Source organism: Xiphophorus hellerii, chromosome 3 (genome assembly GCF_003331165.1).
Source record: "Xiphophorus hellerii strain 12219 chromosome 3, Xiphophorus_hellerii-4.1, whole genome shotgun sequence".
Classification (NCBI taxonomy): Eukaryota; Metazoa; Chordata; class Actinopteri; order Cyprinodontiformes; family Poeciliidae; genus Xiphophorus; species Xiphophorus hellerii.
Window position 1 is genome coordinate 4,117,058 of NC_045674.1, and position 27,752 is coordinate 4,144,809.

General features: G+C 35.8%; 3 protein-coding genes across 3 annotated transcripts in view; 1 reads left to right on the top strand and 2 right to left on the bottom strand.

Annotated features, from left to right (window-relative positions):
• Window positions 1-2,425: 2,425 nt before the first annotated feature.
• mettl6 (methyltransferase 6, methylcytidine) lies at window positions 2,426-5,675 on the bottom strand. The gene is made up of 5 exons (XM_032558080.1): window positions 5,197-5,675; window positions 4,543-4,677; window positions 4,087-4,257; window positions 3,484-3,625; window positions 2,426-3,095 (listed from the first exon to the last, which is right to left on the bottom strand). Exons 1-5 carry the CDS (start codon window positions 5,494-5,496, stop codon window positions 2,893-2,895), a joined length of 951 nt encoding a protein of 316 aa, XP_032413971.1. The 5' UTR covers window positions 5,497-5,675; the 3' UTR covers window positions 2,426-2,892.
• A 177-nt stretch (window positions 5,676-5,852) lies between these two features.
• eaf1 (ELL associated factor 1) lies at window positions 5,853-12,078 on the top strand. The gene is made up of 6 exons (XM_032558081.1): window positions 5,853-6,096; window positions 7,224-7,318; window positions 7,663-7,799; window positions 7,904-8,076; window positions 8,941-9,162; window positions 9,232-12,078. Exons 1-6 carry the CDS (start codon window positions 5,994-5,996, stop codon window positions 9,279-9,281), a joined length of 780 nt encoding a protein of 259 aa, XP_032413972.1. The 5' UTR covers window positions 5,853-5,993; the 3' UTR covers window positions 9,282-12,078.
• A 154-nt stretch (window positions 12,079-12,232) lies between these two features.
• Window positions 12,233-27,752, bottom strand: part of bmper (BMP binding endothelial regulator) — a 41,856-nt gene continuing 26,336 nt past the window's right edge. Inside the window, exons 4-16 of the mRNA XM_032558078.1 lie at window positions 24,704-24,786; window positions 24,345-24,435; window positions 23,809-23,891; window positions 22,861-22,960; window positions 22,670-22,779; window positions 21,856-21,990; window positions 21,269-21,373; window positions 17,882-17,927; window positions 17,120-17,271; window positions 16,288-16,489; window positions 15,827-16,169; window positions 15,344-15,474; window positions 12,233-14,935 (exon numbers count right to left, since the gene is read on the bottom strand). Of these exons, the coding sequence (XP_032413969.1) occupies window positions 14,754-14,935; window positions 15,344-15,474; window positions 15,827-16,169; window positions 16,288-16,489; window positions 17,120-17,271; window positions 17,882-17,927; window positions 21,269-21,373; window positions 21,856-21,990; window positions 22,670-22,779; window positions 22,861-22,960; window positions 23,809-23,891; window positions 24,345-24,435; window positions 24,704-24,786 (1,763 nt within the window). The 3' untranslated portion in view covers window positions 12,233-14,753. The remainder of the gene's footprint in view (window positions 14,936-15,343; window positions 15,475-15,826; window positions 16,170-16,287; window positions 16,490-17,119; window positions 17,272-17,881; window positions 17,928-21,268; window positions 21,374-21,855; window positions 21,991-22,669; window positions 22,780-22,860; window positions 22,961-23,808; window positions 23,892-24,344; window positions 24,436-24,703; window positions 24,787-27,752) is intronic.

Below are 27,752 nucleotides of genomic sequence, written 5' to 3' on the forward strand. Positions count from 1 at the left end.
TCTTTTCCAAAATGACAAGTTAAAATGATCATGAGTCAAAGTATACTCCTCCGAAACATAGTCTTTTGTCTTAAATTATCAAATTAGATCAAACTATATTTCTGTGCAGATTAACCTTTTTTCTGTTGTACTCCATTAGGTAATATGACTGTTTCTGTCAGTGATATTTCATGAATCTTCCCAACCTTTAACATGCTTTTGTGTGTAAGCGAAACCAGCAGTCATTTAAAACATTTGGTCAAAACAATCATGTTGAATTAAAGAAAGATACATTGTGTTTTATTGAAGAGTTCCAGTCATTTATGTGGAATTTATGCTTAAGTATTTGTGATTGCTTTCTATTGCAAAGTTTTTAATAAGATGAATGTAATAAAATATGCTTGTTGGTCAGTTTTCTAAGATTTTTTGACAGTTGCATGGTTACAATCTTTGGCTCACTCCTGGTTGCCGATATATAAGGAAAGTAAGTACTTACAGACTGAGTACAAGTCTGTGGAGTGGAAGAAAAATCAAGCAATTTTTTTAGGAATTTTAAACAAAAATAGTAGCACGCAAAAATATATCTTATAACCAAATCTCAGTTGCGTGTGGCCTGGTTGGGTAAAACCTTCTGGGTGGATTTTCAGTTTTCTGAAGTCTGAAAAACATCTCACTAATTAAAATTTAAAAAGTTTAATTCATCCCCATAGAAACACTGTTAATGTTACCATTAAAAAACAGATTTAATTATTCCACTGAATAACTTCATCAATCATCAATATTTAAAGTTTTAAAGAATTTTTAAAAAAGTAGCAAAAAAAGATCAATCAAATGATTACTTGGAAATGTATCAGCAGGGATAGTGTCAAGTTTTTTTGCGCATAACAAAAGGCACGATCATGAGGATGCTGAATGTGTTGAATAAGATTCTGAAGGAAAGTGGAGAAAAGTAGGTCTTCATGATATAAATACATGATTCAATAAAGAAAATTATTTCTCTAAGCCATTCTGCTCAATTAAATATTATTTAAGTGAGCAGAGGTCTGATAATCTTTGTAAGTCAGAAAATGGCTACAAGGAAATAGCTGCTTTCTACAGTCAGGAAACTGAAGCTGTGACAAACAGAATTGGATGAGGATCCAACATAATAGTGAATAAAAGAGCCTAAACTGAACCACTGTTACTCAGAAAAAAAAAAAATAAATATGCTGCAACATTTTAAAAACGTTTTTATGAGTCAATCTATGCTGTTTCTCTAGAAGAAGTGATGGTGGTCAATATCAGTGTTATCAGTGATATCAGAAACTCTTTTTTCAAAACAGAAATACTTTTTAAACTGTCTTCACTTTCAGCACATTTAAAGTGCATTTACTGTAATTGTTCACTTCTTCCAAGAACATACCTGCCGATTTGATATTCAACACATTGCTCTCTCATTTATTGAGCAATGTGATTGTTTAAGGCCTGTGAGTCAAACCACTAACAGGAAACGCCCTTGCCTGCTGGGTATTGTTGTTGAGTCCTCTTGAAAGTATAATCCACAGAGATTATGCTATGTGTCTTTGCACCAAACATGCAAACTGTTTTTAAAAGCTATTTTCAAAGTGTTAAGGAACTTCCAAAAATTAATATTTCAAACAAAATATATTTGCAAAAACTGTGGTGGTGGGCATGGTCATCTCCACAAAAGGTTCTGTGGTTTGAGTCTTGCATGCAAGCCTTTCAGGAAGTGGGTGCACATTGTACCTGTTAGTATGTTTTCTCATTTTCATCACAGAGATCAAAAAAACAGCATATGTTTTTTGGTGTGAAGATAATTACAGATTTAGCTGACTATAACTGGTAAGAAACATGTGTGAAAGTAGTGAAAGTATTAACTACAATGATTTTTACAGAAATCAGTTTTTATAGTAGTTTCAAAATCTAAGTTTAAGAAAGTAACATTTTATTTTAATGGATGGATGTCATCTCTGCATTTTAAATATCTCTTTTGTTATACTGTAGCTTGATGTCTTTTTTGTGTTTTAAATAGCTGGTCACATAAAGAGAGCATGCATGTGTTTGGTGCTTCTGGAAACTTTGCAGTTGCTCTTCTCATCCTGGACAGGAAACCACATTGTCAGGTTGAAAAACTGCATCACAGAGACCCCACGCTGCTTCTGCTGGCTGCTCACTTATCATTAAAAAACATTTATGGAAGTAATTATTTGTATGTTAATTAGCAGTTTAACTGTTTTTGTCTTTTTGGATAATAAATTAAATTAAAAGAAATAAAGTGAGACATTCTTAAAAACATCTCATCCCAGAAAACAGTTTGTGGATATTTTCGATCAAGGTATCTTGGCCAATAGTCTTTTCTTTGCTTTACTTTGCCGTGGAGGCTGATTAACATCAGCACACTCATCTGGTAAACATACAGTATGTACTATCAATACATAAACAAATGTTTCATAGTCTTCGGTCACTTTTTATTCTCACTCAAAAAAAAATTGTGACATCAAGCTCTGATGAATGTCAAGGTACATGAAATTCAGCTGACTGTATTGAGTTTATTTTCTGTAGCCTGGATGTGAATATATCTTTGAGTTTGTGACATCATTGTTATTTTAAAGAATAAATGACTATTTGAAAGGACCAAACTGAAATGACCCAATCAAGGTTTACAGATCATCTTCAATGGATAAGAAGACAAAGATGGTTAAAAATATTTTTAAAAGGGTACAAACAAAAAAGTATTTTAAAAAAAATCCTCACCTGGTTCTATATTGGCATGCTACTGAGCTGGAAATTTTTGTTGTACAAAAAATTTAAATACCTCCTCGTTCAAAGAGCAAACATGGTAGGAAACCCCAAGTCCCTTATTGTAGTTTCCAATTTCATCCAGTAGACATAAATTGTTTTACTGTCCACATTTCAATCTTCTTGTTTGCTCTCTTTGGAAGAATTGTGAGATAACAGTCCAGAACCTTGTTGGGAATGTGCTGGTTTGATAAACTTGCTCTGAAGGAAAACTCTGGGAACACAAAGCCCCTCTTTCTTATTGACTGTCTCTCTCAGGACATATTCATTAACCACAGACTGGAAGTCCGCCTCTTCAAACAGCTTAGCCAGGAACTCTGAAAACAGTTAAGGAAAACAGATTGAGAATGTAAAAGAAATCGATCACAGAGGACTGCTTGTTATACACCATATTTGAGAAACTACCACATAGTTTAATGGATATGCATTCAAACACTACATATTCACATTATATTTGGTCAATTAGAAGAATTTTTAATGTTGATGTCACACTTCAGATTTACTTTAGAGTCCAAGATGCTAAAACTTAAGGGCAATAAAAAAAAAGAAGAAAGAAACTGTTGGTTAATCACAATAATATAGGCAAAGTAGACATCAAAAGAAACAGCTGTGTATTTATTCAATTTATAAATGAGAAAAATAAATACTTTTTGTGTCTCTTAATAGTCTGTGTTGAACAAAATACCTACATTGAACTTTACTGACCTTTAGAGAAGAAGTAGGACCTTGTTCCATCTTGACGGACGTAGAAGTTGTCCCCCAGCTTGCTGCCAGATTTAAACCGGAGCATAGCGTGATCATAGAGGCCGTAATCCCTGAACAGGACGACACCGCCAGGCTTCAGGACCTGAAAGTAAGATTCAGACCATATTAGACATCAAATGATGTTCCCAAAAATGTTGGCATGCTGTATGCATAGTATCAAAAGGAAAAATATGCACTTAAATGAATGTTGTACAAACTAGGCCTGGGACTTTAACTTGTTAATCTTAATGGATCAATAACAGAAAAAAATACATAAAAAATATTGAACGCAATTAATCACACAGTGGAATGTAAACAGATGCGCTGTCTAACCCAGTGTTTAAAGAAGTCAAAGATTCTGAATTGAAAAACTTCGCTAATTGCTTCAAATATTGCCCTTGATAACAATGCTCTTAATCATTATTAATTACTTACAAATCCAATATTCAATTAATTTCTCATCATGCCCCGCCAACAGCACAAACACAACATCTTAAACTAAAACACCTATTTGTGTCACAATGACACCCTCAGCACGTTTTGCTTGTCCATCTCTGTTTTTACCTTGCCAATGTTCTCTAAAGCCACCTTCATCTTATCAGGATGAATGGCCGACAGGACAAAGATGAGAGTAACAACGTCGACGCTGGCCTCTGGAACATTTTCCGTCAGATGGTCTTTTGTTAAATCACACTGGAACGCACAGCAGCGGTCGGGGCGGTACAGAGGATTTTTCTGTTTCAACAGCACAAAACAAATCACATATACAACCTTCCAAATGTTTTTAAATACTCTCAAGCACAAGCTTTCAAAACTAAACTGCACTCTACTGATCAGAGCTGCTGATTGTAATTAATTTTATTTTTTTGACATCAATAAGTCTGATTTCACTAAATCTTGAATTATTTTTGTCACTTTTTTGTTATTGTGCATTAAAAAAGCAACTAAACTGTTAAACGTAGAATTGGGCTTCTATAATTAATCAAACGTAATTCAAAGATTCACAGGTTGAAATCTTACTTTGACAAATTCAACAGCCCGGGGTGAGAAATCACACGCATAAACAAAGATGTTGAGGTCTTCCTCTAGCAGAGGGAAGATGCAATTTCCTACTCCACAACCAGCCTCCAGCAGAACCAGCTTCTGGGACTCAAACTGAAAAAAGGTTTGAAAAAATACAGAATACTGTTAAATAACAATTTATTTAGTATATGCATGTGTTGATATAAGTTCAAATTATGCTCAATACAAAAACTTTGAGACAACTCCAAAAATCTAACATTGACATTTCTGTGGAGCCAGTTGTTTCTACTGTTTCTTCAAAAATGTATCTATAGTAGTGGGGAATGTTATTATATAAATGTAAGTAACTAAATATCCAGACAAACATTACAGGGACAGAAAAAGTTCGTTTAAGTGAGCCACACAACTTTTGGTCCTATCAGGTTTTCCTAGATGTAAAGATTTCCCTCAAAAAGTCTTTCAAACATAAGAAATCTACCACTTAACATGCTGATGGCTGCTTACATCTTTACACCCTGGCATTGTGTTATACTACATTACCGAATGCTATCACGCTGCCAAATTCTTGGTTTTACAGTAAGTCACATTTGCTTTTAATCAGTTGATGAAGTTTATTTGAGTACTTTTTGAGAATTATCTCGGTCTGCTAACCTCTCTACATGCTTGGAGCTCCTCAAACTCTCTGGTGGTCCAGTGTCTGTCTTTGAAGAAATTTGTAGTATTTCTTTTGTAAAACAAGTCCCAGTTTTTTTGAGCTTCTTTTTCAATTTTCATCTGTTTGAAGTCGGACACCAGAGTCCGCTCGCTGCTCAGTCTGTCCAGCTCCTCCTGGGTTAAATGTCTGGCTGTGGAGGTTGTTGCTTGTCCGCATGGAAACGTTTCATCTTTGGATTTCAATTTTACGGTTTGTGTAAGGTCAACTTCGCACTTTTCAATTCCTGTAAATGACATGATACCTTAAAACTAATTGGGTGCCTTGTCAACAAGTAACAATTTTTTAAAAAGGCTAACATCTAGACATTTAAAACTAGAATATAATTTGCTAAACTTTTCCACCGTTCGACGCCATCTTGTTCGTTATTTAAACTCTACCGTGTGGAGTCAAAAATAGTAATTCCTTGTCCATTTCAGTGGCACCACTGTCTTGACATAGATACAAATTCCCAGTAAACATTAAATAAAACGTGAGATGACTTTAATAAATTATTACGTTGAGATTCTTGTTTGTTCATTAAAAACTTACTTACAACCAATTTTCGGAAGTATTTTACAGTCGAACCAAAAGCGGAAGTGCGTTGTTGTTTTGCTAATAGTTAGCATCCGCAGGCTAACTTTTTCTTTATTTGGATTCTCTGTTTAACCCAGTTGAAGTAGCCAGATCTAACTCGGCACTTCAGAGCATTTGACGCAAATGTAAGTTTTTAATAACTTCAAAGAAAGCCTCGACCATGAATGGGAGTACGAATCCGCTGCTGGATAAAGAGGAGCATGTTTTGAAGCTCGGAGAAAGCTTCGAGAAGAGGCCAAAATCTTCTTTTCACACCATCAGATGTGAGTGTTAGGGGCGCCGCTGTGTTTATTTACAGTCACAATCAGAAGCGACGACTGAGCAGATCATTACTAAATAATTACAACAATATCATTGTTTTTGTTACAAGTATCTTAAAATTCGATTGGGACAATATGGATATACTATAAATTCATTCCGAAATAGTACTTGACAAGGTACTTGAAAATATTTTAGTTTAAAAGTCTAAATTTTTTCTGAGTCAGAGAGAGGTCCATAGTTAGTCATCGACAGTCAAAGGTTAATAAAGACTAGGGATAGGAAAACAGAGTACAATTACTAAACAATAAGACATTTGTAGACTTTATTATTCTGTATTCTACTTTTTATACAGTAGCTATGTTTACTTCTTTATCTACTCCCACAGATTTGTACATTTTGTCTGAAGAACCACAAGCAAAGCTACAGAAATTAGGCAAACGAAATAACGTTTTATACATTATAATAACACTTTATATATTTTTGCACCCTTAAATTAGAATTTGAAATAAAATTTAAAGACTTTAAAGTAACAGTAAACATTTCTTGCTCCCCTTGAGAAAAAAAAATAATTTTGAGAACATTTTGTTGCCTCTTTTGTTGTAATTGTGTATTTATTCAACCATTTTCTGAATGTTATAATCCTATGTAGCATTAACTTGTAAGTGGAATGAACTAGAGGCTACCTCAGCAGTCTCTAACCTAGTATTTGAAGCAAATCAATCAAGCTTTATTTAGCAGACTTCAGTTCATAAATACACAGAAAGATTAATCATTTATTCATTAATTTATTTGAGATGCAATTAATTATCACAAAAGATCTCAAATGTATTGTGGAGCAATTTAAACATGGTAACGCCATGCCGTTTGGCTTGGTTGCTTCTACATATACCACATTTAATGGGATAATATTTAATTTTGTGTTTGTGACTCTAGTCAGTGCAAACATTGTTAACTAGCCTTACATATACTGGAAACAACCAGCTCATCTAAATAAGCACAATATTTTAAACTGACAGAATTTGGTCTTTAAGAGACACCAGTACATTAGTACCACAACCTAAAGATTATTATAAACATACATATTAAGAACTCACCAGACCCGTGATTAATGCCTCAATTTCTTTTTCAGATGACTTCAAACCAGCATCTATTGACACTAGTTGTGAAGGAGAGCTGCAAGTCGGGAAAGGAGATGAAGTTACCATTACACTACCTCACATTCCAGTAAGACTCTCAGAGGAGGGTGTGACACAAAGCAACTTTTATATTGCCAGTTAGGCCATACTTGACAATCCCTAAAACTCCAGTTTGACATATTGAGTAATGAGTAATATGTCAGTGGTTACAGTTTATCTGTTAATTATGTGACAACCTTACTATATAAATAAGTAAAGTGTTTCTGATTTGGTTAAAATGGGAGCTACTGGTCAGTTGTTTCCTTATTAGTTGAAAAATAGTCATTGAGATCCATCCGTCTGTTACATATCTCTAATAATACTTTTACTAATAAATATGTAGCTAGGGAAAATAAAAAATAACAGAAAGTTAAAATCAAACTTGTCTTTCAGGGCTCCACGCCTCCTATGACAGTATTTAAGGGAAACAAGCGACCATATCAGAAGGACTGTGTTCTCATCATTAACCATGATACGGGTGAATTCGTCCTGGAGAAGCTCAGCAGCAGCATCCAGGTGAAGAAAACAAGGTGAGGGGAAAATGCTTTAGACTTGAAGACAAACTGAACAGTTTTCCACAAAACAATCTAAAAGGTCTAATATTAGGTATATGTGCTGTTTGTTTATGCTACAGGGCAGAGGGGAGCAGTAAGATCCAGGCCCGAATTGAGCAGCAGTCAGTTCGCTCCAGCCAGCCTAGCTCTCAGTTCCGGGCCCCAACCAAACCTGGAACTGGGATCAAAACCTCGCCCTCCCAAACTAAGGACAACCCCTCTCCTGAGCCGCAGCTCGATGACATCAAGAGAGGTGAGGAGGTTCAGCCGCACACATCAAAGTTACCTGAACGCTAAATAGTATAGGGGCAGTAGTATGTATTTTCCAGGTTCATAGTGCCATGTCATAGCACAATCAAGTAACCAAATTACTTTCAGTTGTTATAAAAATGCTGTATATATTAAATATAACTTATTAGAAATTTGACTTTGTAATTTAACATTTGACATTGAGCGGCAGCTTGGAAACTGCAGCTCAGAGGCGGCGCTAGGTTAATACAGGTGTTTTACACAACTGAATGGTTGCCATGGAGATTAAATGATTTCTCCAACATATATGAAAGAATCAACTAGAATAGAATAGAATAGAATTCAACTTTATTGTCATTGCACTGTCACAAGTACAAGCAACGAGATGTAGTTTGCATCTATCCAGAAGTGCTCTACGAGATATAAATATTTATTTACAGATGTACAAGACTATGTATGTATGGACTATAAGGGGTTATAGCAAAGAGATATAGATATTGTGTATAAATATAAATATGGGAGCTGTATGCACAGATTATACAGAATATACAAGAATGTTAGGGAATGGATTATAGATAAATAATGGCAGATAAAATTTACAGGTTGTATGTGTGTGTGAAGAAAACAGTCCGTGATGTGTGTGTGTGTGTGTGTGTGAGGATAGTCCATGTGTTATTGTTGTATGAGAGGATAGGGGAGTACAGTCACTAAACACTCCAGGCAGGTTTTTGATGTGATGTGAAGTTCAAAAAAGGTAATTTTACATAATACTACTCCTTTAAGATGCTGTAGATGAGCTTTAGAAGGTCTGACTTGGATCAGTTTGAAGAAGGAAGAAACTCTAAGCACGCTGATTCCATTCTGACAGAGCTGAGAGCGGAGGTGGAGGTTATAGAGCAGATGAGCAGCAGCGGCAGCAGCAGCTCCTCAGACTCAGCCAGCGCCTCGGGGAGCGGTGACGACAGCAGCAGCAGTGACGGCGAGACCGACGCACCGCGGCCGCTCAGCCAGACCTCCCCCAGCCGCCTCCCTGTGGTCAACGGAGGAGTCGACCGGCAGCAGGGCAACAACCAGCTCATGAACACACTCCGTGAGTTTCTGATTACCGCTAGCTTTGAAGTGTCTCCAGGAAACAGTTTCTCATCTGTTTTCTCTGCAGGAAACGATCTTCAGCTCAGCGAGTCGGGCAGCGACAGCGACGACGACTGAACTCTCTGGGTCAGCCTCTCCTCCTTCACACTCCTCCTCATCTTCCTCTTTTCTTCTTGATTCATTTGTTTCTTTGCTGTGATATCTGACTCCATCTTTATGTTGTAGCATGACTGTATTTTAAAAGTTTTATTTTAGTATTTCCTTAAAGATGGCCACCCAGACACATTAGGAGTTTATTTTTATTAGATGTATATTTTGTTTGGAAGAGTTTTACCTTAGAGTGATGGAAGATTATATATAGAGCATTCATGCATATTTTAAGTACTAAAAGAAGCTAGTTTTATCAGCCGAATACTTCTATTTTTATTATTAAGTTTTGTTTTTATATTAAAATTAACAAGATAAAGGTTTCAGTCGGAACCACCCACTTGTTCCTCCCCGTATGTCAGACAAAGCTGTGGACATCCTCTCTTTATGTTATTGTTATTAGCACTTCTTAGTTAATAACACAAATCAAACTTGCATTCATATGCATTCTTTCTTTAAATACTAAAAGATTAACTGCAAAAAGTGTATAAACAACCTTTCAGTTATTTCACATTTGATTCTTTGGTGGCTATTTGGCACTACAAAAAACAAGAGAAAGTGAATTTTACCTGCCCTATTTTTCAAAAAGAGATTCTAATGATTTTCATTAATTATATAGAAAATGAGGATATTTATAATTGGTATAAAAGCTGCTCATACTAGTTCCTTATTATAATTGATGAATAACATCTTGGATGATGTTCTTTTCTCCCACCACAAGATGGCAGATAAGATTCAATATTAAAACAGAAACCTAGTCAATGAAAGACATTCATTGAGTAGGTTTATTTGTAATACCAAAAAAATGGGTTCTTCCAAACTTGGTTTGGTTTCTCTGGAAGATAATGTTGTGATTTGTTTGTGTTGGACCTTCGTTTACCCTAACTGTTACTCATTGTGTTCATCTTTCTCTGAAATAGCAACAGATGTAGATTAGAAAATGAATAAAGTCAACCATTGTGTATTTAAAACTGGATAACCAAAAAAAAAAAAAAAAAATCAAAGAGAAAAAGGTTACCAGTTTAGTCGCAGCTCTTTTGTTGATTGCAGAGAGTGTTACTATCTGAGAGCTGTGTGTACTGTGTCTGCCCTTCAGCTTAGACACATGTCATTTTCTCATTAATGTTTGATTTTTATATGTCATTTTTGGTCTTAATGTCAGGTACTTGAAGCATCATCTCTGTGTTTCAGAGATTTCACATTATTATTCAGCCGTCCCGAGCCAATCATTGAGGCAGTTATTTAAAACTATATAAAGGCTCTACATTATAGGACACTTGGAACCAAAAAACGCTTATAGGATAACTTTTATTTGTTTCAGACATGTGTTGTTTGTTTGACCCAGAAATATACCAGGCCACAGGACCTTTAAATGCTTTACAGAATTTTAGTTTAGTAACAAAAGTAAATGTGTTATACTCCGAAAATGCCAAAGAATAGAACTCACCTAGAGAAAGACATTCAGGATTGTTGATTGTGTTCAGTTTACAGTTTTACAGTCTTTCTGTGCAAACAGTATAATTGGTTACTTTGTTGTTTTTTTTAACTTAACTGCAAACATTTTTGTGTTTGGTATTATTATTTAGAGTTACTAATAAAGAAGAGTCTCAGTATTAAAATAACTAGGCCTAAACATAAAATAGTTTTTGTAAAAGATGTCATAGAGAAAAAAAACTTTTTTATTATTACAGAGTGACTCATAATTACATTTGGGAATTTGTAGAAAGTTTTAGATCACATTTAAAATTACTTTACATACAAAATAGACTGTTTTACACTAATTGGAGTACTAAATAATCTCTTACTTACAAAAACTGACTTTTTTCTTTTCTTGTGAAAATGAATGCTCCATTACTCCAGTTCTGACCTGTATTATTGCGAGCAAAACTGCATCCAGACATACACTCCCGGTCTGTTGGTCCCAAACTTAAAGTAACCAGCAGACTAGAGACGTACAGCTAACAGAAATTTGAGTGAATATACTTTTACATCATTAAGGTTCATAATGTCAGATTTCATCACTCTCTTTTTTTTTTTACTCTTTCATGCTTCAATTTATCTACATCAGTTGCAGAATCATTACAAATGGATGCTGTAGCAGTAAATAACAATAAATTGGGATCTTCCCTTTTATTTAAAAGAAGCTGGAAGGTGTGTTTTGCTAGAGGTGATCACAAATTTCATAATAATCATAAATATGTTGAGCTCATTCTAGTTGTGAGCTGGAAAATGAGAGGCGTAGTTATTTATTTTGGTGCTCAGTACTATACGCAATACAAGCTTATAACTATATGTTTCTCTCCATTTTGTGGATGAAAACACAAAAGGAACATGTTTACAGCTCTATGCCGAATATAGACTGGAAATAATGACTTCCAGCTTAAATGGACATTCTTCCGTTTTCCACCACGGACTTAAAAAATCCAACTTTGGAGTGCAAAGAGAATGCAAATAACCTAGCTCGCTAAATTAACTAAACAAACTAGATTGTCAACTTTCTAATATCCAAGGAAATGTTAGTGTTGCTTAGTTTATTTTTAGGCATCTGGTAAATGCGTAAGACTCAATTGTTGATTTACTCCAAAAAGAAACTAACATATTTTTTCTTGTTGTTTCCCTTCGAAACTGTAAAAGTCTTGCAAAAGTGTGCAGTTGTTTTACTTACTGTGTTGTATTTGTTATTTTAGTTTTGTGTCTTAGAAATGTATTTATGTGAAATTTGGATTGTATTAAGTTTGCAAATTTCAGTAAAATAGTTTCCCACATTCATGGTGAAGAATTCTGTTTGTACTTTGTGTACTGATGCATTCCCCCCCTTACAAATTTATTCTGTTTCTTTCTTTTTTGTCACACTGAAATGTTTTAAATCATAAAACACATTTTAAGACAACACAAACATAACCTGAGCAAATGCAAAAAGCAATTTTTATATCAGTTTGATATAATTTATTACAGGAAATATTCAAACCAGTGTGGCCCTGTGGGAAAAAGTAATTGTCCTCCCTAATAAATCATGAATTAACTTTGATTAACCACATTATTTGGAAGGTTGAGTTTAATTTCACTAGCCTCATCCAGGCCTGATTACTCTCAGATGTGTAGAATAAAGAAATCACTTAAGCAGCACCAGTTTGACAACATGAAGTAGGCTGAAAGAAAGCAGTAGATGACAAATAGTTAATGAAATCAGTCAGGAAAAGGTTACCAAGCAATTTCTAAGGATTTAGAACTCCAGTTAGCCACGGTGGGAATCATTTTACATATATGGGGGGAAAAAAAACATGGAACAATGTTGAACCTTCCCAGAAGAGGCCAGCAAACTCAAACTACTCCGAGAGCTTCAGTGACTCGTCTAGGAAGTCTCAAAAGAACCCAGAACATCTGAAGCGCTGCATCAATCAGAGAAGTCAAAATTAAAAACCACTGCTGAGATAAAAGTTTCACATGTGCAAAAAACATCTTGATGATCTGCTAAATGTTCCGGAAAAAAAGTTGTTAACTGACTAGACAAATGTATAAGATTAAAATAAGTGAGTCAAACCTGCCAGCAAGTCCAAAACTGAAACACTAAAAAAAAAAAGAAAAAGATGCTGTGGCATAACTTTAAACAGGTGTTTCATGTTTAAAAGATTCTTCACAACAATCCTTCAAAGAAGAGTGGGCCAAAATTTCTCTACAACAAAGGAAACAACTCATTTTCAGTTATCACTAATACCTGAAGTCAGTAGTTAAGTTTAGGGCGCACTTACTTTTACACTTATGGCCAAGTTGGTATTGAATGTATTTTTCTGCTTAATAATGAGAAAATCATTTTAAAATGACCTTTTTTTATTTCAATATTTGTTTCTTTGCTCTGATATTTAAATGTTTAATCTGAACCATTTAAAGCAAAAGACATCTTTAAAGGGGCAAAACCTTTTTCACGGCGCTGTGTATATCACATTAATCCAGAATCGATTGGACAGCATAAAAAAATCTTAAAAATAAAATCCATACAATGAATAATTAGATACAGTTCTGTAAATAAAAACTAACTTTACACATATTTTATTTTGTATATATTTAATAATTTAGGCAGGTTTATATATAAAGGTACGAAAATACAATTTATTTAATATTTGTTCTTTCTCCATTGCTTTTTGCTATTTCTGTATTAGTTGCAGAGGCAGCAAACAAAACAAAATATGGAAAAAGGGATTTTGAAATATCTAAAAAAAAACAATTAAATTCTCACAATATTTGAAAATAACATTTTGCACTTTGTATGCTTCTAATTTTTTCATTTTTACCTATACTTCATCTATATTCAGCTAATTTTTTTTTTTTTAACAAATTGATTTACTTTTTATTTTTGACTCCCTTGTCACTTCCTAGAATGTTGCTCCCAGTACTATAATTTTCTTGTATATTTGATTCCAGTTTTACTTTTTGTAGTATAAGCATTTCTCAAAGACAATTTACTATCAGTCCAATTCTTCTCTGTTTGAAGATAGTGATATACTCCAATATTCATTTAATATAAAGAGCAGAGACAGTAGTCAAAAAGGAACTTCGAAACAAATGATATATTGCTGGTCTTAAATAATTATCGTCAAGTGAAACATATGTTTACATGAACACCTTCAGGTTTTATACTATCCACAACAAACTGTACACGGAGCTTTAATACAATACAGTACTTATTCCCTGCGATGGTGCAATAAATGAGTCACATTTGGGCATTTTTCTTCAAACAGTAACACAAAAGTACACAACAAATACATAAATAGCTTTTTGTTTCCCTTTGAATCAAACAAAACAATTAGATTTCTTGGTTCTGGCTCTTGCTACAACATGTCAATGAAGGATATATAAATTAACATCAACAACACATAATAATAATTAGAGCAATAATAATATAAAAGCTGTTCTGTCTTTTATATGAATCTGGTAAGCTTACAGTATGCACTGATGGAATAGAGATTAGCCGGGCAGTTTGATATGATGCATCAGAAAGTTTCTCAGTAATGCACAAATCGGTATACCCAGTGTCTCCAACTTAAATCTCTGCAAGGAGGTGCCTGATTGGCTCTGAGATGAGTCCTCTGGCCCAAGCAGCTTCTCAAAGGCCCAAACCTGAGCGGTCCTCAGATGGTGCCCTGAGTTTTTTCTTGATATTTAGTTTTTCTTCTAAAAATGCCACAGTACTTGGCATCAGAAGAGTCACAAGAACATCTGAGATGCGTCAGTCTGTCCCCCGTTTTTTGTTTCTCTTATGTTGGAAGTCACTGCAGCACATTTCTTTGCAACATTATGGACCCTGAGTACCATGGTGCATTTGACTGGTAGTCTTGAACCCATTAGCGTCCTTACCGCTCTTTGTTAGCTTGGTCCTCTAGTTTAAACACTACAGATGAGTCTCCCTAAATTAGCCCCTCCCACTCAGTCAGAGGTTAACAAGGGTCACCGTCCAGGGCAGGACGTGGGTTTGATGCAGCGTCCCTGGAACAGAACCAGATTGGCGGGGCAGTGGCAGCCGGCCACGCAGGGTTTATGACATGGTCCGATCTCATTCCAGTTGTCGCAGGTTTTAATACATCCAGGACCGCAGGTGTCATAGACTGCTTCATGTTTACACTGGGTGGCTGGGAGAAAGAAGTAGAAAAAAGAGAAAATCAGGACTTAAAGCATGAAAACTGGATGCAACAAACATCTCATAGCCTCATGCATTATTTTTAAGCACAAACACACTCAGTATGTAAATAGCAAAACATAAACCAAGCTGTTTTGTTAGCAAATCTATACAGTTAAATGCCAAATTCTGTACACTAGTTTTATGACAAGAATCACAAATTTTATTCGGGATAAAACAAACTTACTATTTTTAGCTCCCTTTAAGGATACCTCTACCATAAACACATAAACTATGCAACACTCTTAAGGTGAAAGGAAATCAGAAAGGCTAGTATTTAGATCTCAAGTCATCTCTATAAACTATTGTGTTTCTTCTATGTATTAGTCTATGGGACTGGCGATGTGTCACAAACACTAACCCATGCAGACGACGTCAGGCTTCCACTGTACCGGCACTCCTTCTCTCTCACAGGCTCTGCTGTAGGCAATGAAAGACTCACAGTAGCAGTTTTTATGGACCGGACACTCACACATGTCTGTCACACATGACCTGCAAAGAGCACAATATGATTTAGTGTAGAACGGCTTCACTTTCACAACATTAAATCTAAATTTTCTCAGATATTCCTTAAAGTAAAATTTTTAAATACAATCAAGATTCCTTTATCTTCAAAGAATTTGGGAATGGCCAGATGACTGTCATTGCTTACAAAGCAATGACAGTTGATTTACACTTTTTGTTAAATCAAGACACACCTCAAACACACTGATTGATTGATTGATTGATTGATTAAAGAGTAGCACAAATAGACAAAGACTCTTATCACAAGCTTAATCAGTGACAAAATGGCTTGTGGACAAAACAGTCAATTCCACAAAAAAAAAAAAAATCTTGTTTCTACCTGTAGAACGGCCCAAAATCAACCACACGGTGGCACTTCTGAAAATCCCACGATTTTATCTTCTGGCATTCTCGGTGGGCCCGGAGCTTGACTTTGACTGTGCCGGGGCACAGGTGGGACGTCGACCTGCGAGGTGGATGCTGCTGGGAGCAAACATCATTTCCATCGACTCTCCATGACTCGGCAAACTCGTCCACGTCGAACTTCAACAAGCCATCACCCCCAATGGTGTCGTCTCGCTTCTGACCATTGTAGTTCCCACAGAGGCCGCAAAGGCGACCGCGTAGGTGGGGAGCAGCAACAACTTCTACAAAACTGTCGCCATCCCAGGTGATTTCTAGACCTGCAGTGTGAAAAACAAAGCTTAGGGACTGTGGATTTAAAAAAAAAAGTTAATATGGGCTAAATTTTCAGTTGCCCAACAATATCCAAATATACTATGTGTCTTAATGTGTCCCAACCTGCAATGGTGGTGAGTTTAAGCAGGTATCCATCTAAATCGATGTGCACCCCAGGGCCGTGGTACGGCAGTGCAATGCGAGTCCCATTCCTTCGAACTGTGAGGTGCTGATGCAGACTGAGACTCAAAGCGCCGAGTCGAACTTCAACAAACTGAGTCCAGGAGAACGAGCGAGTTCGCCGAGCATCGTTCTTCACCAACACCTGCAATTAAGCAAAATTTGACTCATTACACTAATATTTAAGCTCAAGATCTTGATGTGAAGGTAAATCTATCAACCATTTCCATTTTTTTAACAGCCAGCTGTTTTGGAAAAGCTTGTTTTTAGAAAGGTATACCACTCATTTGTATTCATTCCAAGCAAATAACTCAAAATCCCATTTGCCCATTCCTCTCTGCAGAACAGCTTAACCTTTGTAGGGATGGATGGAAAGTGTCTGTGAACATCTTTTTCAATTATTGTCCCAGAGTCCAATTTAGGTTTAGGCCATTCTAACACATGAAGATGTTTTGGTCCAGTCCATCCCATTGTATCTCTGGCTGGTTTGGTGGTGTCAGGACAATTTGAGATTAGAGGAAGTGGATTTTATCATGTAGGTGACTTATGAAGGCTGCACTTAATTTTATATGGGGTAAAGAGTAAAAGTGGCAAATTATAAATGCAAGTCACACATTTTAGATTGTTAATCATAAGAATTTTTGAAAACTATGTTTCATTTTCCTTCCACAGTAGAAAAGTTTCCATATTGAGCTGAGGTGAGTTTTTTCCTTCTATTTTTCATCTAACTTGGGATAAGCAAATTCCCTCAACCTCTGTTTACCTATTTGCCTACCGTGAAGCTGTTGATGCTGTTTCCAGGCATTCCAGATTGGGTCCCGCCACATTCACGTGTCAGCACATATTGACAAGTTCCCTGAAAGTTAAAGGTCCTGCCATCATAGGTGTTGTAGTGAGGGTCACCAAACACTGTGCATACACCAGGTTCTGCACAGAAAAAAAGACGGAGAAAGGAAATGATGAAAAAAAAGACATGGAAAAGGTGCTTGTGCTGTTTAAATCTGAGTAACTATAAATAACTGCAGTGGAAGAGAAGCAGACCACGGAACATCACAAGCTTTAAAACAAATGTATCTGAAAAACTTGAAATCCAACTCCAGAAACGGAATTTATGAGAAATACAGAAATATGTGGCTCTAATCTGCCTTGCTCAGAAGTGAAACCAGTATATGTGGTGTGGTAAAAAGTCTGCCTTACCCAAATAAAACTACATTTTATTTTATGTGCAAATGAGGTTTAGAGGGTATTTGTATTACTGAAATAGACCATGCTGGGGGATTTCTGCTGAGGAAAAATGACCTGAGAACAAAACCACAGTCTGGACCAAAGTACTGTGAAGACTACTTAACCAAAGCGGCAGAAGTTTGCTCTCAGAAGTAAAGATTTACTCTTAGGATCATTTGTATATTCATGCAGCACTTATATATATATATACAGCATATATAGGGGTGTGTGTGTGGGCGTGTGTGTGTGTGTAAAAAAAATGTCAAGATAAGTAAGAGATTATTTAATACTCCAATTAGTTGGACTTACTCACTTTCAGTGCAAACTGGACAGCAGCCGGTTCTGTTCAGGATCTTGTTCTGTAAGGAACAAGGTGGAGGCATTATTCATACTTATCAAGAAAAAAACAAAAAGACTGAAGAATGTCCAGCTAAAAGTGATCAAATTTATAACAGATCCATTTAATTAATGGGAGGACTGGAATAAACAGATTTTTCAGTTATTGGCCTGCAAAATACCAGTCAGAATCATTCAAGGAAAAATTGTTCAATGGTTGAATTGGTTCATATCCCTTCATAATCATAATGCATTGAATAAAAAACACAGTTTGAGTCATTGTTATCAGTACACAACATGTTGAGTGAAATTAAAAGTTTAAGTTTCTTTAAACCTCGATTCCTTTCAGAAAAGCTGACAAAGTTGCATGTGAAAAGCTAATTGACATTTACAAGATCATAAAACTTTGGACTGAATGTTTAGTAAAAACATGGATTGTTTTTCTAAATTTTTGTAGTTTTTCATTACTTCTAAAATGTATAGCTCTTAAGCAGTGTGCACACACTTCTGCTAATTAGCGGAGCTAATTTTTTGAATTGCGCTTTTGCTAACTTCCCAAAATAGTTTTTTTTTTAGGTAAATTCTAAAGTTGTAAATTACTTGGCTGCTTTGCAAACTTTCAGTTGATCAAAGTTAAACATCTGTAATGAAGTTTTGGTTATTGGTTGTTAAGAGTGTTAGTGTTGGTGTTTGTCTATTCTAATTTTGAAGCGGTGAAGACTGTTTACGCAGCAGATCCTTTCCTCTCATATTCTCTTTTTTCTCCCCAAAAATTTTTTTTCAAACAAGAAATATACAGGAACATAATAAAATATAAATATTAGCGAACAAGATATAAACTTAAATACAAAATATAATCTTTGTAATCTTTCAATGGAAAATATAATTTGAATCAAAGTCAGTGCTTTAGCATAGCTTCCACTAAATACTGCACTTTAGTGTTAGCAGAGCTAATGTTTATGATTATTGTTTTGGGATTAAAGTAACTTTTAGTTAGTGGTACCCACCAAAGCTCAAAAGAAATGGTTTGTGTTTTAATGAGTTTATAGTCAAATCAGGGATGCCACAAAAATATCAATGCTCCAACTGCGAGTGATGGACTTTGTGTAACAGGAACCTCTGTCTATGTGTTAGTGCATGTGTGTGCATGTGTGTGTTTCAACCTCCATCAGAAGAGCAGATCAGAGAACTCTTTTACACGCAGAGTTTCTGTTGCCTGAGGGACGCTCTTCATTTGCACCTGCTTCTAAATGAGGACCCTCACTGATGTAATGTTTTTCTAAACTTTAAGCCTTAATTTTGAAGCTCGAACAGCAACCCCCATTTTAACTCTAACTATCCTTTGAAAACCTGGACAGGCCAACTCTAAAGTAGAGTTTTCCTCCCCTGTCTTTTTCATGCGCACGCCACTCATCTGTCATCGCTCGTAGACGTTCTCTGTACTCCCAGCATACGCTTCAGTTCTATCCTCCACACAAAGGCCACTCTCAGTCTTTGAAGAGTGCACACACACACATAGAGGAATACACACTCCCTTTCAAAATGCACACACAGTGACAGATTAGTTTTCAAGGGCCTAAATATAGGGAACCTCTTCTCTGCTGTCACTCAAACGTAATACAGACAAAAGGCTGTTCGGAGACACGCTGTCTCCAAAGGGGACCCAGACACTCGGGTGACCTGCTGCTGACCGCAGGAGGACGGCCTGGGAGAGATTGTGTGTGTCGGTGTGAGCTTAGAGAGTGTGTTGTGTCAGTGAAGAGTCACAGTTGTGACCACTAAGGACAGGTGGAGCAGTTTGTGTGCTGTATACAACCAGATTACCATCACAAATTAATCCAAAACTCAGCCAACATGTGGTTTTCTCAGTTCTCCTCAGTACCAACATCCAGCTCTGTTTTAGAAAGAAGTGTTTTGAACATGTTTTCAAAGTTTGGCTTGATAGTAGATGCAATAGGTTGACAGGAATTCCTTCATCTCTTAACATCAGCTGCTCCTAGACAACATTTAATCAACCAAATTCTCTTTAATATTTCATTGTTGTTCAATAAGTGATGTCACCTTCATAGCAGCTGTTATTTTCTTCCTGTTTTCATGTTTGTTTTGGTGATACACCAAGAGACCAGAATGCTTTCCGTCTTGCTCAAACCACTGGAAAGTTAAAAAAAAATTTTAATCAATGAACAATTCACAATGTATTTTTGCACTAAAACGTTACATTTCAATATTGGCCACATTGCCCCTTCACTATTACAAACCTTTAGCAAATAAACTACATCATTTGGTGCACTTCTTTAATAAAATGCTTCCATTTTGGGCCTTGTGAAGCATTGCAGAGGTCTTAAACAATTTAATAGAGATTCAGAACATAATGTGAAGCAGTAAGCAAATTATCGTAGATTTTGTTCAATTTATAGTGCTTTTTCTCCACTACTTGCAGTCCTTTTCACTCTGAATCTTCACAAACACTGGTGACATGAGAGTGGGTGAGTTATAATTTGATGTTTTTATTTCCCAAATTATAATTTCTGTGTCTAAATGACACAACCCTTGACATGGTGTTCTCCCATTCCAAATAAAACAACAAGAATGTCTATAAATAATGATGAAATTTAATCTGACATGACAAATCATGTTCTTTTTAGAGAAATTACAACACAGACCACCAACATCATTCTGTAGTCTCCAGCTCTGACCACGAACAACAGGTGAGGGCTTGTTGTAACCACTGGAAGCGTGTGAACTTGGACTAACACTGACACCAGCTCTGACTTCATGACCGGCACCGGTCGGCGGTATGTCAGGAATCCACTCCATCACCCGCAGACCGACAGACGACTTCGGAGCGAACTCTGCGACAGGTGAACGCAGCACAAACTTCTTTTAAACTCAGCATGCTGCTGCCATTTAACAGTTGTAGAAAATATACCTAAAACCAACTACCTATGTTTTTTTTTATTAATCTTTGGTGAATATTGACCAGAAGGAAATTGTGCAAGCTCAGAAAGTCTAAAATATTAAGCTCTTATTCAAGTAAATATTGTTTTATTCTATTCACCAGTAAATGGTGGCAATTCCTACACATAAATCAACAGACAGTGAAATAACAATGTAAGAATATTTTATTTTTATAAAAAGATAAGAGAAAATAATTTTTGGTACTTTTTAGATCAGGCTAATAGTTTTTGTCAACATTTTGGGGCATTTATGACTTTGGAAATGACAGAAAGTCTTGAACCATAACATGGACCTGTAAAATGTGCAGGTTGTTTGGGAAAAGACAAAATAACATACAAGTTGCAAATCTAATAAGCGGAAAATCCAGATGTACTTCTACAAGTGGAAGTGAATCTCTGTCACTCACCGAGGGGCAGCTGGTGATCGGCACACACTGTTTGGGCCGACACTCGACATTGCCTTTAACACAGGCACAAAGAGTGCAGTTCACTGACGACCACATGTCTCCTTCCTACAGACACAACAGGGTCGCAGAATTAGAGCACATACAGAATAAATTGGCACATTGCATTCAGACAGCATGCCATAAACCCAACATCTGCATTTCTTTTGCTGCTTGCTGATTTAGTAATATTTGAAGCACCAATATTAAAGCAAAGGTGTGCAACCATTGCTTTAATCTACTGTAATTTGAGTAAATTAAAAAAAATCTATACATAAAAAATCTGATGCAACTAAGACAATATTTGTTTGCATAAAATAATGTTCTTTTCAGCATCTTGGTTGGAGTTCTAGTTTAGCTTAGATGCTATAATGATCATCTACTATAAGAGGAGCTCTCCAGCTCCCCATCCTGAATGAGATGATGAATGATTGATAAATAGATTATTTATCAATCTATTCATCCCATCCATCCTGCCTCCATCCATCTATTACTCTTTATCAAAAAGTGTCTAATCTGTCCATCAATACTCCACTCATTCTCGTCCTCACCCTGTAGATTTTGTTCCGCACTCTGCAGTACTTCACCTCCTCCACCTTCACATAAGACAAACACTCATCACAGCACTGACTGCCCTGGCAGCTGCCTGGACGTGAGCACTGCTTTCTGCACACCACTGTTGAATCCTTAAGGACAAGAAACAGAGAGTTAATCACTCTTGATCCTAGATATTGACACACACTGCATAAAAAGATATAGAATAATCTTTCTGCACTATCTGACAGTAAATCAGATAAAACATATCCGGTCATTTATTTGTTTCCTCATGGTTTTCATAATAGTATTTATTTACCAATCAGAGGCTTAGAAAGCCAAAAGATTATTATCTGGGCTTTTTGAAATTGAGACTTCGAAGCAAGTAATACAATATTAATTACCGGTAAAAGAAATTTCTTCTAAAATTACTTCAAATTAACAAAGAAATTTGTTAAGGACGCCACAATTGTTTGATCAAAATCTTACAACATAAAAGCTAATTGTACCCAAATACTTAGAAATGATATGTATGATTCTGGAATTGAAGACATTTTTTGGTCTGAGTTTAAGTCCAAAAAACTCAGACCACGTTTGGTCTGAGTTTGAATCAAAAATTCAAGTACAATCATTTTGATTGTACTTGAATCAAAAATGATTCAAGTACAATAACACAGTATATATTTAAGAAAGTGGGAAAAAAAAGCATTGTACAATCAGTCTTAAGCTCTAAACGAAGAATATTCACATTTCATATTGTCGAGAAAAGAGTAGTAAAATAAGTTAAACAGTTAAATCTGTTGCAATAAAAATGAATCTTGGAGAAAGTACCTTGCATGTGCAGGTGGTACAGTTGTTGAGCATAAAGCAAGTACCGTTCTCATAGACATCACTGTGGAAAAGACAACTTCCTAAAGAGAGATCAAACACCTTCCGCTGACCTGGAGGTGAAAGAGAATCATGTATGAAGAAAATCACATAAACAGTAAGAGCATTACAAAGGAGCTGAAGCTCAGACATACCAATACACCTGGGACAGCAATGTCCAGGAAGGGTGTGGCTCAGGTGAGCGGGGCATGACAGCACAGGACACACTTCCTTCATGCATAGAGTCCGTCCTCCCTAAAATAATTTTAAAAAAAAGATAAATCACAATTACCAACATACATTATTATGGTTTCATGTTTGTATATCACATCAGCCTCCATGTTTTTACACTCTGTCATAGATAATGTGATTTGCACATAACCTAAATATTTTGCCATGTGGGACAAAATTGTCGAGCTGAAAGTAAAGAGGAAGACACGCAGCAAATGTCGCCAGGCCAGGAATTGAACCTGCGACCACCGCCACGAGACTAAGGCCTCAATACATGGGTTGTGCTTTGCCTCTGCGCCACCCCAGCACCCCAATTAGCATTACTTTTTAACTGGGGATAGGAGCCATACACAATCATCTGAAGAGCCAGAAACGGCTCCCCGGCCACACTCTGTGCACCTCTGGCCTATTTTATTGCTCAACCTCTGCTTAAAACAAAAGATAAATACAGCAAAAACAATATTTTTCCATAGCAAGTTTTCATAGATACAGCTTGACACAGCATTTTAAATGTCAGACAGATACAGTAAAATCATTCAGCATCATAAGGAACTCTGTTAACTTTGTAAATAAACAAGGGAAAGTATGATAACAAGTTTGCTTGAGCATTTGTTTAAAAATCCTGGAGGGTGTCCTTATTGGGCGTCAACACATTAATACGTTCATGTGTTTATGGACCTGCCTGAAGGGTTTGTTTGTCTAAGGGGAGATGCTGGAGGGAAGCAGGAACATGGGAGGAATTAAAACGGGGAAAGCAGAGGCGGATGTTGTTCCAACCAGAAATTTGTGACTCCTGAGAGACTCCAAAGCTAACTCATTTACAGGACAGAGATCCTGTTGGAAAGGTGAATTTATGCTGAATGTGTACTCACAGTGCACATGCACTTGATGCAAGGTTTGCCTTCAGGACTGAACTCTTCCTTCTCTTTATAAAGGAGACCTTCAAAGATGCAACCTGCAGCAAAAGATGTTAACCATATTTTATTTAGATGTCCTTTAAATTCAGCTTATTAAAACACATTTTGTTAAGCTCATTAATAATATTTGTTTTGAAAATAATTCACTGCATTAAAACAGATGAAAAACACAGAAACACCAATTGAAAACATAAACAAATTTTGACTCTAGTGTTTTACAGTGAAAATAATACCAATGTCTGAATAGAAATCAGAAAATATTACAATAAATAATACTTGAAAGTCTAAAAAATATGTAAATTGGGTAATAAAATTAAAAAAAAAAACAAATGCCAAATTATTTTGAGTACAAAGCAATTAAAATGATTAAAAACGCTGATGTTGATATGTTTTTAAATAAACTTCTTGCGTTCCCTCTAAATGAATATGAGTAGAATAAATAAATAATTATGAAAAGTTTTATCTGTTTATACATCAAAACCAATACTCACTCGGGCAGGTCGGACAGCACTTTTTTGGGTGGATTTTTGGGTTCTTGCAGTGAATGACACACTGAACTTCCGACTCTGTGATCACTCCTTCCTGAACAAGAAGCAAAATAATTCCTTCAGCTTCACATCTAAAATATATCATTACGCCTTTTTTATTTTCCAATCTTTAACTGCTATGACACAGTTTGTATCTGTGTCATAGATACACTTATTTCCATCCTCATCATTGATTATTGCATGACAATTATGTTATTTTTATCCAGGCATGAGTTTATCTGTCCTTTGGACTTTTTCCAGTCTTCCCACTTCATAATTCCCCCTTCTATCTGCTACCAGTCACATATATCTCAGAGACTCACCTGACAGCGTCTTGTTATGCAGGGTTTGGTAGAGGTCATCCAGGATACGGAGCTGTTATAAGACCGTCCATCTAACAAGCAGCCTTAAGCAGACACGATGAGTTAATGGTTAGATTTATTCTTTTAAATTCTCTTTACATTCTTAACATTTAGAAATTAACCAGCTGTGGCATGTACGGCATATTGAGAAGACGCAATTGTAACTATGCAGATATTTTTAGAGGTTTTGGTTGGAAAACACTTCTTTTCTGTTCTGGAAATGTCTTCTATTAGACAAAACAGCGGCATTATTTGTTTCAGGTTGTACCATGAACACCTGAATGCTTAAACTGGTCTGAGAGAGAAAGCAGCTATGCAACAATATCCCTAGAATAACACACATAAAGTAACTGCTGCAGCTGAGAATTAAAGTGTGATTTAGTGCATGAACTCATCTCAGGACAAAAACATAACATCCCAGATGAAACATTCATCATCCCAGATGTAAATCTCAAATATTACGCCTAGTTTTCTGCAAATGCTGAAAAATCTTTCTTCCATAGATCATTTATGAACTGCAGGTTCACCAAGAAGAAAATCTGCAAAGACAAAATTGTGATTCATGAACTTCGTGATTAACATCAAAGGCAGCAATGAAACTGGAAGATGCTTCTAAACTGTAAGTAGTGTGATCAGATAACCTATTATTTCTCAAGATATTTTTATTTTTACTTCTTTTATGACAGGAACTACATATGATATGTAGGCTTACTGGCTTTAAAGAGAAAACCAGCATCAGTGCATGTTGTCTCGCTAGACGTGTTGCAAAAACATAAATGGATGTTTGATTCTTATAATTGCTCCTAACTATATCATTTTCTAACCCAACTTTCTTTTCTAATTTAACTATTTAAAATCCCTTCATAAAAAAATCTAATACTTTCTCCTCATGTTAAAGTTAATAAAAGGATTTCTGAAAGTAAAACAATACCAAAGCTGCATACAATATGTTGTAAAAAAAAGTTTATCTGTTTATCACCACTTTTTATGTCTCATAAAAAGCAGTCCCAACCTTATGAAATCTGGATTTTAACATTCCTGAAATATTAGCTACAGGGCTGCTTCAACTTTTTCCTGTAATAAACTCACATCTCTTGGTAATAAATCTTTATTTTGGGGGGACCTAATAAAAGTATTTTGTGATGAGAAAATACAGGCCTTGGAAAAAGTATTCATACAACCCAACTTTTCCCACATTTTGTCATGTTGCAGCCACACATTCACTGAATGTGCGTTTTATTGGGATTTTAGCTTTTTTCTTTTCTTATACTTTTTTAAAATTATAAATACAAATCTGAAACCTTTAGCATTATTGTATTCAGTCCCATCTAACCTCACAAATTTAGAACAGATAATTATATAAAAGACCACATATTAGTAAAACAATCTGTGTGTGTGATTTGTTTATTGGAGAACATTTGTAAATAATAATAATAAAAACCAGCATCCTGAAGACCAAGGAATACACCACATGGATCAGGAATGTGGTTGTGGAGAAGTTTAACTCAGAGTTAGTTTACCAAACAACCTGCTTTATCCAGGTTCTATATCAACTCTAATACTGGAAACAGAAAAATGTACATATGAAACTCTAGTCCTCTGCCATTCCTCCACAAATCCAGCCTCAGAGCAAAGCATTTAGATGCAACAGCTACTCTTTACATAACGACCGCTCCACTGTCACCCACTTTCCTTTCAGCGCTGAATGAGAAGCCTATTCATTTCATCCCTTTTACAGTAAGCGGTCTCAGATCAATGTTTAACTTTTCATACACTGAAACCTAATCAGAGCCATTGATCTACTTTCTGCTTTGTAAAATAAATCCGGTGATGCAATATCACTGCTGCAGGAAGACTTGCAGTAATTTAGAAAAAAGGTTGAGTTCAGGTAACAAAATCCCACTGTTACAGAACAACACGGTGGCTTGAAAAAACTTTCCTGCATTATGAACTTTGCCCACATGTTGTCCTTATACAACCTCACACTTTTATGTATTTTCTTGTGATTTTAGATGAACGGTCAGTCTAATGTCTCTACCAGCTTTGTAGAGACTGAAATGTTTTTCTATTCTTTGCAGAACAACTTCAGCTCAGTCAGATGGACAGAGAGCCTTGCTACAGATTCCCAACTGGATTTAGGTTTCTGGCCTCAATTCCTTTGTGTTGGTCTGTCAGATTAAATGCTGACAATGTACACTTATGGGTTCAAGGGGTGTGACTACATTTGCAAGGCACAGTTACCATCTCTTCCTAACTGCTTTTTATATTTTATCAGTGTAAAACAGCATCTGTTAGAAATATTTGGGGTACTTAGGACTTTGGAGCAGAGTATATAATACATCAAGGTTGAGTTCAGGTAACAAATCTGAATCTCACATGTTAAAACCAGCAGTCTGAAGATAGAAAAATAGCAAGATATCAAAAATAAGCTTTCTACTAAAGTACTGTGCACCCAATTTGAGAGAAAATGTGTCTTTTCTGCACTTCTTTGAGAGTTTAAGTGATAATCTAGAGCACTTTATGTTACAACAGGTAGTGCTATACTAAAACAGTTTGACTTGTAGTGTAAAAAAGGCAGAATCACAACCATCAGGCATTAATCAGTATATTGTGATCCCTTTCTCAGGTGTTTTCTCAGAATCAAGAGACCAACTTTTAATCAAGTTACTGTAATTAAAAGTAACTATTTTGACTCAAACTATTTCTAATTTATTTGTGAAAATTCACTATAACATTTCCAATAAATCTTATTCTCTTTAATAAAGTAAAAATAAATAAATAAATAAAAACTTCTGCAACTTTTGGCTTCCAAAAGCAATACCTTGTTGATGGCTTAAACAGTAAATGTACTTAAATAGCTAACAATAACATTCTGTACCCTCATTCAGAGGATCTGTTTAACTAACACAGTTGTAGTAATTGATTTATTCATTATTCCTCCACTGCGGCACGTATAAACTTGTTTTCAAAAGCAATTTCAGACCACAGTCTTGTAATAAAGTGACGCATC